This window comes from Anopheles nili, chromosome 3 (assembly GCF_943737925.1).
Source record: "Anopheles nili chromosome 3, idAnoNiliSN_F5_01, whole genome shotgun sequence".
NCBI lineage: Eukaryota > Metazoa > Arthropoda > Insecta > Diptera > Culicidae > Anopheles > Anopheles nili.
In genome coordinates this window covers 4412217-4425877 of record NC_071292.1, presented here as the reverse complement: position 1 = coordinate 4425877, position 13661 = coordinate 4412217, and the positions used below count along the sequence as shown (strand labels likewise).

Genomic DNA, 13661 nt, shown 5'->3' with positions numbered 1-13661 from the left:
CGGCAGACGTCTCCTATCGCGGTCTCGAGGCCGCATCCCGTGACAGCGACGCGCGCGCGCGAAGGCCAGCAAGCAAATATGAACAAGTGATCAAGCAGTAACATGGTCAGGAGTCAGTTCGTTCGGGCGCCTCGGTTCTTCTTTGCTCACTTTTCAATCCACCCGCAGTTCTCCATTCTCCCGCAAACATCAGATCCGGTGGGTGGAATATGAGCAAAAAACCCATCACCCCGATGGAGGCGCCTGGTCGCTTGTAAGAAAAGCTCTCCGATACGAACCATACATCTTCCATGCCGGTTGGCAAGCTACCGAGCGACCCCGAAAGTCTACGAGACATCGTTAAGGGACTTCAGGAATCCCTCACCCTCGCCCCCTACTCGCCACCCAACCATCCGATGTGCCATTCTTTTATATGCCGCGAAAAGAGAATTCCCTTACCGGCGGCGCATCGCCCGGTGGGACGTGATCAGATTTTCTGATAAGCTTGGCTTGCCGGTACGGCCACTCGGTGAGGCTGTGGGTGTACAGGTGGCACACCAGCAAACACACACACACCCACACGCTAGTGTCACTAAGCGTGGGCTGCCCCCTATCGGAGGCAAGCCGCAGAGAATTTGTTTTTCCTTCGGATGCCGGAAAAATAAAACTTGCCTCCTTCGGGGCCGCATACACACAGCCACACGCAGCTCGAGGAACGGTGGCGGTCGAGAAGAAATTGAAAGCGATGAACTCTGTCATCTTCTATAAGGCACGCGCAGGAGACCGAGGAAAATAAAACGAAGCGAAAGAAAGCTACACGACTTTCGTGGCTGGTGCCGCATGTATTATACCACACCTGTGCGGAGTCGTTCGGTGGATCCTGAGGACGATCAGAACCGAGTGAGCGTGCGGTTGGCTGGAAATGCTAGCCGAACGTTTCAGCTTCACTCACGAGCGACAGCGGGAAATGGGAAACGAGGCGAAATATCTCGTAACTCGAATCCATTTGTTCATTTTGCACAGATCATTTAGCAATCATTGTGCGGCTGGCGAGCAACATAAGAACCGTGAAGGTATCCGGCTCTTTCGCTATCACGATAGTTGCACGATTCCATGGGTCCTTTTTTCGGCCTTTGCTTGCTCGATTTCCATTTTGGATGGTTTCGGTTTCGTTAGCCATTGCGTTGTCCGTGCTACTCAAGCGCTGCTATTGACAAACATGAAGAAAGTTGAAAAACCATACATGCCATTGAGAGATAGGAAGATAATGAAGCAGTAAAACCTTTTAAAAACCGCTCGTGATGTGGAAAAGCGATTTGAGCAAATGCATGTGTCAAGTGAAAATGTCCTTTTATAATGTCATAATTTCCTTTTTCGATTCCTCAGGGTAATACAATTATTTTTCCTGAGATGTAATTATGGCTCATTTTATGTACAGTTTTTCAACATGTGTGATTCATTCTGTTCATACGTGGCATATGTGTATATGTGCCTGTGTGTCTGTCCATCCATCCAGAATGCATTTAAAAAACCATTACGCAAAAGCCTCATTCGTCTCGAGCACATGTTATGCGAACAGCTTCAAAAATTACTTCTGCTTCCGTTGCTCGCGTTGATCAAAAGCTCGCTCTGATATTCATAAGACACTTGACACTTTGTGCGCTTTTTATCATGAACTCGTGTAGGGCTTGATTTCAGCAATTTTACTTACGTAGCATAGCACTTTTTATCTCTTCTTCTCTCTCTCTCTCTCTCTCTTTCTCTCGTCCCAACCATCTTCCCTTTTCGTTGGCTACATACTTTCGCTTGCCCCACGTGAAGCGTGAGAACACGTGAAAATACGTCCTGCTGCAAGGATGAGATGGGTTTCACCGGCTTGATTATCCGTACCGTCCCTGTGCACGGTTACGGCCCAACCATGTCAACCATGTTTGCGCTCTTTGGCCGCACCAACTGGCAAGATGAAAGCGAAACCCTTCGCCTTTCGGTCCCTGCTCCCTGCAATCCTCATTTAATATTTCATAGTAATTATGATTACACCACTTGCAACACTATAGCGTTCCCTCGGCGACGCCATCAACGCCCTTGTGGGTGGTACTGCACGCGAGGAAGGCCACGCGCCGGATGAAGACGACGAATAGAAAAAAGAAATGCTTCAAAAGCCAACCGTTTCCTTTCTCCCACCAAAAGCGGACGGTAAAGCGAAACGACCGAGCGACGAGTTATCGCACCACGGCCTAGCCCGTTGCAACTCTTCCACCCTAATGGATGCGACATCAGCAACGGTTTCTGGGGGCTGGATCAGGCGTAGAGCAATGGTCCCGGGACCTTCCAGGGCCAGCCAGCCAGCCACTGGAAGAAGACACGAGCAGATTTGCTGCGCTGTCAATGAGGGCTCGAGTATCTCGAGCCGCCTCACGTGAAGAGCACGCTGCTCTTTTTTACGATTTCACTCGTCGTAAAATCACGCTAAAAGGCTTGCGGCCTGCTTTCGAGCGTCGGCCCATCCAAGGGCTACGTAAACATGCCATGCTCCGTCCGGGATGGCCCCCGACACGTGAGTGAAGATTGCCACCGTACGGTGCTGAATACCATTACCCAAATGCAGCATAAAACCAAACCATCATCCGCTGCCAAAGATTTCCATCAACGCCACGGCCCGGACACCTGCACCGGTGGTGGGCCGAAGAAGGTATTCAGGCTTCAGCCATCTTCTCGAGAGTGCCGTTTTTCATTCATTACGACGTGACGCGCATGAGTGCTGTCCAATTATCCTGGGATTATTGCCGCTACGGTTGCAACTGGGGCAGGCTGCTTTCGGGAGCCTTCCGTCCCAGGACAGCAAAGCTTGCGCAACAATCCGCTACCCATTAAAAAGCCTCAATTAAAGGTGTAAAGTCTAGTGCATCTGTTTCATTTCGTATTCATAGAGTTGGTTTCCCGCCAAACAAACCACGGTGCATTTGTTTTTTTAAACCAAACCTTTGCTCCTGCTTTACCCATTCCCCGCTAGTGGAAAGTTTCTCAATCCCGAGGCGTGATGTGAAAGCTAATTAATGCCATAAAATCTACATCTGCTCCCTTTGTCCGCACAACTAACCGGATTTGATCGTTTCTTTTCATGTTCTCGCTATTTTTTCTTTCTTTCTTCTTGCAGTCGCCTATCTGAACCTTGGGACCTCACTGATAGCACTGGGACGGTGCCAGGAAGCGGCAAGCGTCCTGCGGGAAGGCACGAAGCTCGACGGATCTGGTCTGCGGGATCGTACGGCTCACGAGAATGCCCGCATCAGCGCACTGCTGCAGCTCGGCAATCTGTACGCCGATCAGGGAAAGCTGCAACGTGCCCTGGCCGTCTACCGGGAGGCGCTGCATACCCTGCCGGAACGGTACCCACCCCAGGTAAGCAGCTGATCTACAGGAGAAGGTGGATCCTTAAATTCCGTTCAAATCAAAGCTCCTTGAAAATGGTGCGCCATTGCTCGTTCGCTCATCATAGCAGGCTGTGATCGTTGCTTTGCATCCTGCTCGTGCGGACCAAGTAGGCGCCGCTCGAAGTCACGTGCCAGCCACCGTTATCGTGTATCTTCATTGGCGAAACCCCACAAAACGGGCCACCCATTCCCTTAACCCGGTCGCCGGTCGGAAGTGTTGAAAAGCTTTTAATGATTTCCTTCCGCCCGTTTGCACGTTTCCGCTGCGGAATCGAAACGCCGTTTTCTTGGGTATTTTGGCCGTGCCCCGGGCGGAAACCGAAAAACACCGATCCGGCTAGAAGAGAGAGAGAGGAATGGTGACCGGTGTGCCGAAAAATTATCACCGGAAGCAGCAAATCCGGATATCAGAGATTTTTATAAACACTTTCACGTGGCCCTTTTTTGTGCGAGCAGCCATAGCACCTCGTTCGTGTGCCGGTGACGTTTCATATTTATAGTTATTGCCCCTGCTGGCTCCCAGCTGGGACTCGGGGGGACCTAGGGAGATTAAATACCATGAAGGCGTCGAACCCCGGCTAGACGAACCTGGCGGAATGGACGAATTTCCGCCAGCGCTTTCCCAGCTGGCCATTGCTTCCCCGGGGCGAGTTAGCGCTGGCTACCTGCTTCCGGTCCCGGGAAAGGTTGGAATCGGTTGGAAAAGTGTTTACACTTTCCCTTCGCACAGCGAGCCCGAAACGAGTATCCTTTGGCCCGGCGTGCTACTTACAGCGCTACTTTTCATCATCATTCTCCCCCACTTCACAACGTGCTCGTTAACTCCGTGGCCACCGTCCGAAGGCGCGGTATTTTCCGGTGTTGCCTTGAAATGGATCGTTCGTTATATTTCCTGCTGCGAGTCACAGACGGTGTTTCCGTTTTGGGTGAGAAGGAGGTGAGTCGAAAGCGTGGCTCCGCTGGTTAAATGGTTCTTTCCTGCCAAGCGATGTTCCTCCCCCAAAGAACCACCGGCGCCGGCAACCGGAAAAACGGAAAACTTAACTCTGCATCTCGGCCCACAGATTGCAGCATCGGGTGCCCTTGACGGAGAAAAAAAACCCATCAGCTTGCCGTGGTTCCGATGGCAAACAAAACCAACATCACGCACACACACACACGTAAACACCGCACCGCAGGATGGGATGGAGAAAGCGAAAACGCTTCACATCCTTATTTTATTGCCGGCGTTGTATAAATTGGAAATTTTATTAGTCTTATAACACATGCCCACCACACAACACGGACAAAACCGGCACGAACCGGCCACGGCAGGACTCGAGCGAATATCGGCCACAACTCACGTCGATCCGCTCGGTGCAGTTTAGTTTTATTAGATCGACGGTATTTCTCTGCGTTTTATGAGCCGAAGCCAGCCCGCCGAGGATGCGCCACCCGGGTTCAGTGCCAGCGAAAAGGATACCATTTGGCACATCATTTCTGATTCTGCTGAGCCTTCTCGGGATAATTTATTGCACGCCCCAGAGTTATTTATCCGGCTTGCGGTTAATGGGCGGCACTTGGAGGGGTTTACTCCCTCTTTGCTGCGGCACTGTAGCGGTGTTTCACTGGAGCTTTTTCTCTCGCAATGTGGACTCATGCAGGAAGGCGAACCCGTTGTATGTAATATTGTGAGTTTTGTAATGAAAACAATACCATCCACAGCTCAAAGCTCGAACGCTTTGCTGGATAAAGTTGCAATGGTGTTTTTGTTAAAAACGTTGCATAATGAACAAATTCCGAAGCTAAAAAAGCCGCACACTTTTAAGAGTAAATTGCCTAGAGATGCGCCGGGGTTTGGTTGTTGCGAAACTAATAAAATGAAACAGTCTCGTGCTTACATCGAGGTGTAGTGTAGAGATAGCATCCAACCGTCATGTATACGACAAGAAAGAATGCATGAAATGAACACCAACATGCTCCATCGACATTAGAGCCCGTTTTCGTGCATTATTCTGCCGATGGAGCGATTCCTGACGATGGACTTTCCTAACCCGGTGTTGTGTCACGCGTACGATGAGCAAAATTCCTCGAACGGAACGAAACGTTTTGAAAAACAAAACCAAAACGAACGAATTTAATCTCGTCCCTCTTTTCTCGGTGCGCGTTTGTGAAGTATTAAAATATTTACGAACCCGTACCGATTTGTTTACGCAAATCCAACAAGTGAAAGTTTCCCACCCGTCGCATCAAATAAGGGCGTGTGTGGGTGTGCGAGAAAGAGTGAGCTCAACAGAAGGTGAGCAACGAGAAAGACAGGGAGAGAGAGAGAGTGCCACATCATTCGTGTCTCCAAATTTAGGTGGCACACATTCCACATTCTACCCCACCCGGGAGGATGGTAAAGGACGACTTTTCCGGTTGCGCAGGCGAAACAAAATGCAAAACGTTTCCTGCCAACTTGGTTCACTCGTTTTTTGTTTCGTTGCCCTCAGCAAAGCTCGACACCTTGCCTCCATCACGCTTTTCCAGCAACCACCCTCTGACACACACATACACACATGGAAACTGGTGGGAAAACGAGGCGAAGAACTTTTTTCCCCACAGAGCACAATGAAAAATCGAGCGCAAAAAAAAAGCAGAAAGCACGCGCACACCGAAGCCCGCTTATTGCCAAGGGAAACCGGACGGGTAACGGACCGCCACCGCCAAGAGCGAAAAAAGTTGTACACAATCTGTGACAACGAAGTTGCAAATGATTACACTTTGTGATAAACTGGAAAAGCTCGTGTTTCCTTCGTTGGTGGAAAATATTTTTTAGCCTCCCGTTTCATGCGGCAGCCGTTTTGCCGTCGTTCGGTTGTTAGCCCACGCGCGTTACACATGTGAAATTTAAGGCGAACTTGTGCGTTTGTGAGATGCCGTTGTTGAGCCAACAAATTTTCCGAGCAAATTTCTCGCTCAACTGTACCGCTGTATCCGTGGTGATTGCAGCCGATGGTTCGAGACAAAGCACAAGCAACTTTCGCACGGCGATGAAAATGGTCCTCTTGTGGCGTTTGTTGTGCGTCATCCATCGGTCTACGCGCGAGCCCCACTAGTGTACGTAGGGCTAGTAACAGTGCCTAGAAAGCACACACTTTCACTGAAAGAAACACCCTCGCTTTCCGGTTTAGTTCTGGTTTCTCTCTAGGAAAGCGTCAAAGCAAAACCATTCACAGAACGCACAAGTCACAGCTCCCTACCAAACGGCGCGTTTGATTTACGAGAGCAAGTTTATTCTTAATTAGTTTCTTGGGATTTCTGCGGGGGTTGTCCTGAAGCTCGGTTCTAACAAGCGTGTTGGAGTTTCATCATGCATTAGTTCAAACAACGCCACGTTAAAGCAAATATATCTCCCTCCCAAAATGTCGAAGGCGTATCGATTAGTCTTCCCGTTTCGAATAACAAAACGCAAAACCTTTAAGAAACCTCGACGGTGCTAATGACGAATTCCCGAACCGACGAAACGAGGCGACATTCACGAAAAGCAAACAAACACCGACATACGTACACGCACATGTACACACTCAGTAAAAGCTCGAACGGCTACCCAGCCAGAGTGTCAACTTTAAGCTCTTCTGTGCTTTCTCCCGATGCGCGCATGTCATTTGCGAGACTTCACGTTCACGTGATGCTTTAAGAGACGCTCGCTTCTCCCTTAATCTGTTGCTCCGCGTGAGTTGGCAGCGTTTGGGCATAAATCACGGGAGCGATGGCATTCCACTCATATCTAACGATTGAGTACGTCGGTCGTGAAGAACTGCTGCCATTTTTCCCGCTTTGGGTTGCTTCCCAACAACCACGTGCGGTAAAAATTGAAGCTGATGGCACGTCGTGAGTCAGTTAAAAGCTTTTTGAACCTTTTTTCCTTCCAAAGACGGTGGTCCTCTCAGTGGTCAGTCACGAGAAGGATGCCCGCCCCGTCCCGTGGCGTGATTGTACCGCTAGTTTAAATCTTTCTCACCGATTCAATTCACACGGCAATAAACGTTTATCTATTTGGCCATTTCGATGCCTTCCATTTCCGTTTTCGTTCACCTGCCGGCTTCGAAGGGGCTTCGTCCCTAAGACGTCCGTCGATCGAGATCTGGTCGAGGACGACGCGGTCGGTGCAGAAACACTCCAAGGTGCCCGATAAAGATATGTTTATGGCAGGAAATTGACTCTTCCATTCCATTTTTCATTCCACTCGAGCACGTGGAAGGATGCATCGCGATAGCCGAAGCGAAGCCATTTTCACTCCATGCGCTCCGACGACGAACCTGTCCGTCCCGGGTGGGATGATACAGAATTGCTCCATTAAATTTTATATGATTTCGAATAAAATAAAATAATCAATTAAATTGTCCATAAAGGAGGTAGCGGAGAAGCGCTCCCGAGTCGTTAACGGGAACTGCAGGATGTGAAATTGGACGCCCGAAAGACGGTTCCATCGGGAGGGAGCGCGAGACCGATCTTTTCCCATCACCGAATGGTGCCGGTGCGATAAGAAAACGTCCCACTTACCCGGGTGGTGGAAAAGCTCCATTAGACGGCTCCACCGTTCCGTCTCACCATAACTCGAGTTCACGGTCCATCGGCTTCCATCCCGGGGTGTGCAATTGTGCAGTGGGGAAAAAAATTCTTCTTCTCTCGCGAAAAACTTTCACCGAAGAAATTATCCTCCCCCGTTAATGGGGGATACGGGGGGCCGTACGCAAGAAAAGTCCGAAAAGTCCGCCTCGAGGCCGCGAAGTTTCGGTGCACTTTTTACCACCGAGCGATGGCGAAAGCGGACCCTCAAAATGCATCCTCTCTGGGACGGATGTCACCGCACGAATTGAATTTAACGAGTTTTCCGTCTCATGCTAATCATCGGCCTGTGCTCCGCTGTGAATCAACTGCTGCAGCGATCCACGGAAGCGAAAGTTTCCATCACCCACGATGTGGAAAGTCATCACGAAGGGAGCTTAGTGTTCAGCTGCGTAGAAAAAACCCCACACACAAGCGTAAGAAAGCGCGCATCCAGGCGGACAAACAGCGACCTTGCAAAAGCTCCCTGAAAGGAAAATCGGCCCCGAACTATCAGTTCGGAAAAACAGACGCCGGAAATAATTGGATAATCATTTCTAATTAGAGCTTCCACCACGGAAACCTAGGAAGCCGCTTTTCGTTTCCACCACGAACTTATCTCATTTGCACTCGCTTGCTCGAGCTAACGGGCGGAACTGGGTACCGGACAACGGAAACCGAAAAAGCTCACCCAACGCTGATAACGAGCAGCGCGATCTTGAGCGCCCATTTTATTCCGCTTCCTTGAGGCCTTTTCATTCAGACCCGACCGTGGAGGTTTCTCTTTTAATTTTCCACCAAATGCAACGATGCTGATGGGGATGACAACGACGTCGACGATCGGTTTATTACGCGACCCCCCCCCCCCCCCATTCAGGACGACACCCAAAGGACAACTTTCATCGGGTCGGACCGGGCGAAAGGACATTCGGTCACCGGTCAATAGCTCGGGCCGGGCCGGGCCAAACGAAGCAATTGCACTTTTACGGTTATGAGTGGCATATTTTCTGTCGATGGGTAAATGCGTTTTTTCTCCACAATCGTGTGCTGATTATGTTTTTCCGTACGATCGCGAGGACGAAGTCGGAATTATTACGACCATAAGCGACCTATTGTGCGCTAGGGTTGTTATTGAGGTTGCGCTGTGTATCTAAATGTCCCGAACGTGTCCCAAAACGCGTCCCATCTCGAGTGGAATTGCTTTTTTCCACCGCAGCTCCATGTCTTCGATTGTACGAAATGGTTTTATCGCACGAATGCGCCCATCTCGCACTGCACTCGATGAATGTGGCGGGCGAGCATAATGTGGCAAAAAAGAACACACCCCCATAACGAACCGTTATTAACACTTTATTAAGACATTCCCGTTCGGGCAAAAGATTGTCACCGATCATTTTGCAGCCGTTTGCTTTACGATAATTAGCATAATGAACACGTCTAATTCATTTCGGTCGTTTCGTTTTCCCGTTTTCCCGTCGCTGCTCTATTTTAAACAATCTGCTCGGAATGGGTTGCGGACACAATTCGTCACCTAACGCACGGTGAGCAGGGCATCTACCATCGTCTGGGAGACGTCTTTGCCCGACTCAACCAGTGGAGCGAAGCGGAACGTTTTCAACGGGCGGCTCTCGAGGCCCAACCGGACCACATCGCTGCCCATCTGTCGTACGGTACGATGTTGGCGCGAAACGTAAGTATCCGAGCACCACCGGTCGGTCGGTCGGTCTGCTGCTGACAATCCCCATCTAACTGTGTTCCATTTTTTTTTCTCTCTTCTTCTTTCTGCTTCCCCACCTCGCACCATGCCGTGCACCACCTGCAGAGTAGCCGAACTTCCGAGGCGGAACAGTGGTTCCGGAGGGCACTCCGGTTGGCACCGAACGATGCCAGCGTACACCATCATTACGGTAAGCATCCTTCGCCGGCTCCAAAGAAGCTCCGATCGAATGACAGAAGCTACGAGAGGGTTTTAAAGAAGCGCACGTCGAGTTGTAGGAACAGGGACAGTGCTGCAAATTTGTATCCATATCGATGGAGCGCTCCCTCTTGTGGTCCGGTCCGGCTGGCTCAGTTCGCTACTACCGAACCGAAGTAAAAAGTGGTTATTGAAAAGTACAAGCGTCGGATAACGATCTCCCGGGAGCCAATGCCGGCAAGGACAACGTCTTATCGTGCAAAGCTTTGATCGCACTCTCGTCTTGACCCTACTAGGGCTCAGTGTAAGGGATGATGCCCTGCCTGAGAGCAGATTTTCTTAAGAACCCCTGTGCAAGTGTGAGTGCAGCTGTTTTTCCTGCCAACCGCTGCGCCTGGAAAGCGCCGTCATGTCTGGTCTAGTTGCCTTCGACAAATGCACAAACGTCAATGCCATCATTAGTCGCTGTCAGAGGGATTTTCGAACGCTTTTTTCACTATTATTATTATTATTATTGCACACATCCATCCCGGGCACCCAACGACGGATCCTTGCCAAGGGGAGCGTTTGTGCGATGCAAACTTTCGCTGCGAGTGTGAGTTTGCATTCTCGTTACTTTCGTCTCGCTTACCGGAGACGAATTCAAAGAAAATCATAACAATCGGCAATAAGCGCTGGGGAACACTCGAGAAGACACCTCACCGTCTTCGAGCATGTGTAACGAGACCGACCGAGAAAACGTCAGGAAGTCGTACATGGGACCAAATAATTGAGCATAACACCCGGGAAGGATCGGACGCGGGGTGGGATGGATCTGAATCTAAAATAAAATATCAAGTATCCAATTAGGAAGCATCAGGGCTTGCGCTGTCGGGCAAGTGTTTCACAATTTAAATCGCATGAAACGAAGCCATTCCAGCGGACAGTGCAACAGGCAGGTTTCGGTGCGTCGGTCGAACGCCTTGTATAGATGAGATTGTGTGGGTTTGAGGGTTTTTCTTTTCTTTTCCACTGACCGATATTTGAAAAAACAAACTAACAACGCCATTACAACTTCCTAATTGTTTGTTTTCTTATGGGTTTCTTCCACTCACGCACCGTCGGGTCACATTTCAGCTGAGTTTCTATCCACCCAGCGACGAACGGAGGAAGCGTTCCAGTACCGGGTAAAGGCGGCCGAACTGGCCCCGGAAGACTACGCCCTGGTGATGGCCGCCGCATCGAGTCTCCGGTTGCATGACCGCAAACTCGAAGCCGAACGATGGTACCGACAGGTGAGTGTGGGCACAACACGCAAACCCCTTGCGCCACACCAGACCAATAATGTACGGCCTTTTCATTTTCTCTCTCTCTCTCGTGCTCTTTCTCTCTGCTATTTTTGTTTGCACGCTATCTCGCTGAGCAGGCTGTGAAATTGCGACCACAGGAAGCTCGGGCACACACCAACCTGGGCGCGATTCTGCACCTCCTGGGACGCACGCAGGAAGCGGCAAGCAGTTACCGGGAAGCGCTTCGGCTGCAGCCGGACGATCTGACCACGCTGTCGAACCTGGCAAAGTTGGGCGTACCGGCGATATCCTGAAACGGCGAGCCCCGGTCCGGTGTCCGGAAGCCCGCCAGTTGATTGCAACCCACGGGAATACTCGCCGATGGAGAGTGTGCGTCGCCAGTGGCAAGCCGGAAAAATCACAGCACCGTGGAAAGTGACGCATCGGCGAGACACACACCGCAGACGATGGAAATGGTGGGCGAACACGGCCCGGAACGGTGGGAAATGATGATCGGAGCGACTGATGGCTGGAATTGATTGCTGTTCTTGTACAGACTGGAGCGAGATAGAAGCACGTGGTAGGAAGGATCAGCAGGAACGCAGGATCAAATGAACGAAAGAAGCGGAATTCTAGCAAAATAAATGTACATAGGGGCGCTGCGTTGGGTGGATTTGTTGCGTTGGGAAAACTTAAACCAAATGAGTAGGCTAGCTAGAGAAAAACAAAGCGACCGATCGGAATGGAACTGCTAAGCAGGCCACGTGACGTGACGGACGGTGCCGCAGAAATTAGGAACAATTGTGTTGGAACTCCGTTGAAAGTATATTCGTGAGAGAAGAAGAAGAATATGAACAAAAACAGAGACGATAAACAAAATGCATAGGAAATGATAAGATTATGTTACGCGTTGTCGTGAGCTGGAGAGATTGTTGGCTAAATGAAACCAGTATGACAACGATTTTTATTCGCCCGCCTGTGGGTGGTATTGAGAAAGAGCCAGAGAAAGAGAGAGAGAGAGAGAGAGAGAGAGAGAGAGAGAGAGCGAAATAGAAAATGAAAGATGTGTTATAAACGCAGTTACCCCTTCTTGGCCAAGCGTGCATATGGACTCGCGCTACTAACCTTATATTGTACATACAAAGTTTATAAACAAGGGAAGCAAATACAAACCCAGAAACTACGCTGTATATAACGATAATCAGACAAACAGGACCGGAATCGAGGCGGAACGTATATTGAATAGCCAAAATGCAAAACCACTGGATACAATCCGAAGCGAGGGTGACAAAATGCGATGCGATAGCACATGAATCATTATTCAACAAGAAAATCACAAACATTTAGTACAGGAAGCGAACATTCGTAAGCAACCCCTACAAATGAGGATTTAGTGCCCGAAGTAATCGAACCACTAGCTCGTTCTTTCTACCAGGAAAAGCTCATATCCTTCCACGACACATACGCTTGTTTCCGAGCAACTCTGAGGTCGCAATGGCAGAAGAGCTATAATTTTCCCCGAACTCATTTCATGCCCTTCCTCTTTCCCTCCCGTAAACAAACGCAGTGGCCAAAATGCCTTTCGGTTGCGAAAGCAAACGATAAAATCGTCATTATAAACCGATTCCACCCTTAAACACACCCGCTCCCACACCCACTATCGCTCATTACAAAGGATGAAAAGCGAATTCTTTCGTTTGTTTTTCGAACCCTCCTTCCACTCATCCTTTCGGTGGGCTCTTTTATGGCGCGATCAGCGACCAGCTCGCACCATAAACGCTCTTGGTGCGGTCGGAAAATAATTGCGTTTAACATGAAACAAGCAACCGACACCCGGAATGCAATCAGCACCGTGCAGTGGCACGCGCAGTAACTTTAACACAATAAACCCCCTCGGTTGCAAACCATCCCGTTGTAGTCTAGTGGAAAAGGGAAGAGATGTGTGCGAATTCCAAACCAGCCTCCAATACGACCGCAGCATTACCATTATACATACACGCAAGCAGGCAGGCGGCAAGCAGTGGAGTTAAGGAAGGCAACAAAAAAAAACAAGGCGATATAAAACCAAACCAACTCACAGAAGAACAATTTATAGACGAGCCGGTGACGTGGCCGGTGCTCGGCATGGACATACACATTTATGAATAAAATGCAAATTTATTAATGAAATCACGCATCGTTCGAGGACGCGTTTCATTCGTTGCTACCGTTGCTTCATAAATCTTTTGACCGTTTGGGTGCACCGATCGGGTAAGTTATGTCCTTTAAGGATGTGTTTCTTCGTGTGCCATCAGCCGAACAGAGATTTATTGCTTCAACTATGCGCTCAGGCTTTAAATATTTGCTCCCAATTCCCACGGTAAACACCCATTCCATTAACTCGGGCAGCCTTCAGCATGCCGTTCATTTTCTCCGCCAGCTCGGGGTAATCGAACGGATATCGGTACGGCTCCACACCACGGTTGAACGCGAACGAAACCGCAGAAGGTGCCA

At 49.8% G+C, this 13661-nt stretch overlaps 1 protein-coding gene across 1 annotated transcript in view; it reads left to right on the top strand.

Moving 5' to 3' along the window:
* The window catches only part of LOC128726905 (protein O-mannosyl-transferase TMTC2), a 117436-nt gene extending 104114 nt beyond the window's left edge, over positions 1 to 13322 (top strand). The window contains exons 7-11 of the mRNA XM_053820751.1: positions 3137 to 3381; positions 9535 to 9675; positions 9808 to 9892; positions 11017 to 11174; positions 11306 to 13322. Coding sequence (XP_053676726.1) covers positions 3137 to 3381; positions 9535 to 9675; positions 9808 to 9892; positions 11017 to 11174; positions 11306 to 11482 — 806 coding nt within the window. The 3' untranslated portion in view covers positions 11483 to 13322. The remainder of the gene's footprint in view (positions 1 to 3136; positions 3382 to 9534; positions 9676 to 9807; positions 9893 to 11016; positions 11175 to 11305) is intronic.
* The last annotated feature ends 339 nt before the right edge of the window (positions 13323 to 13661 follow it).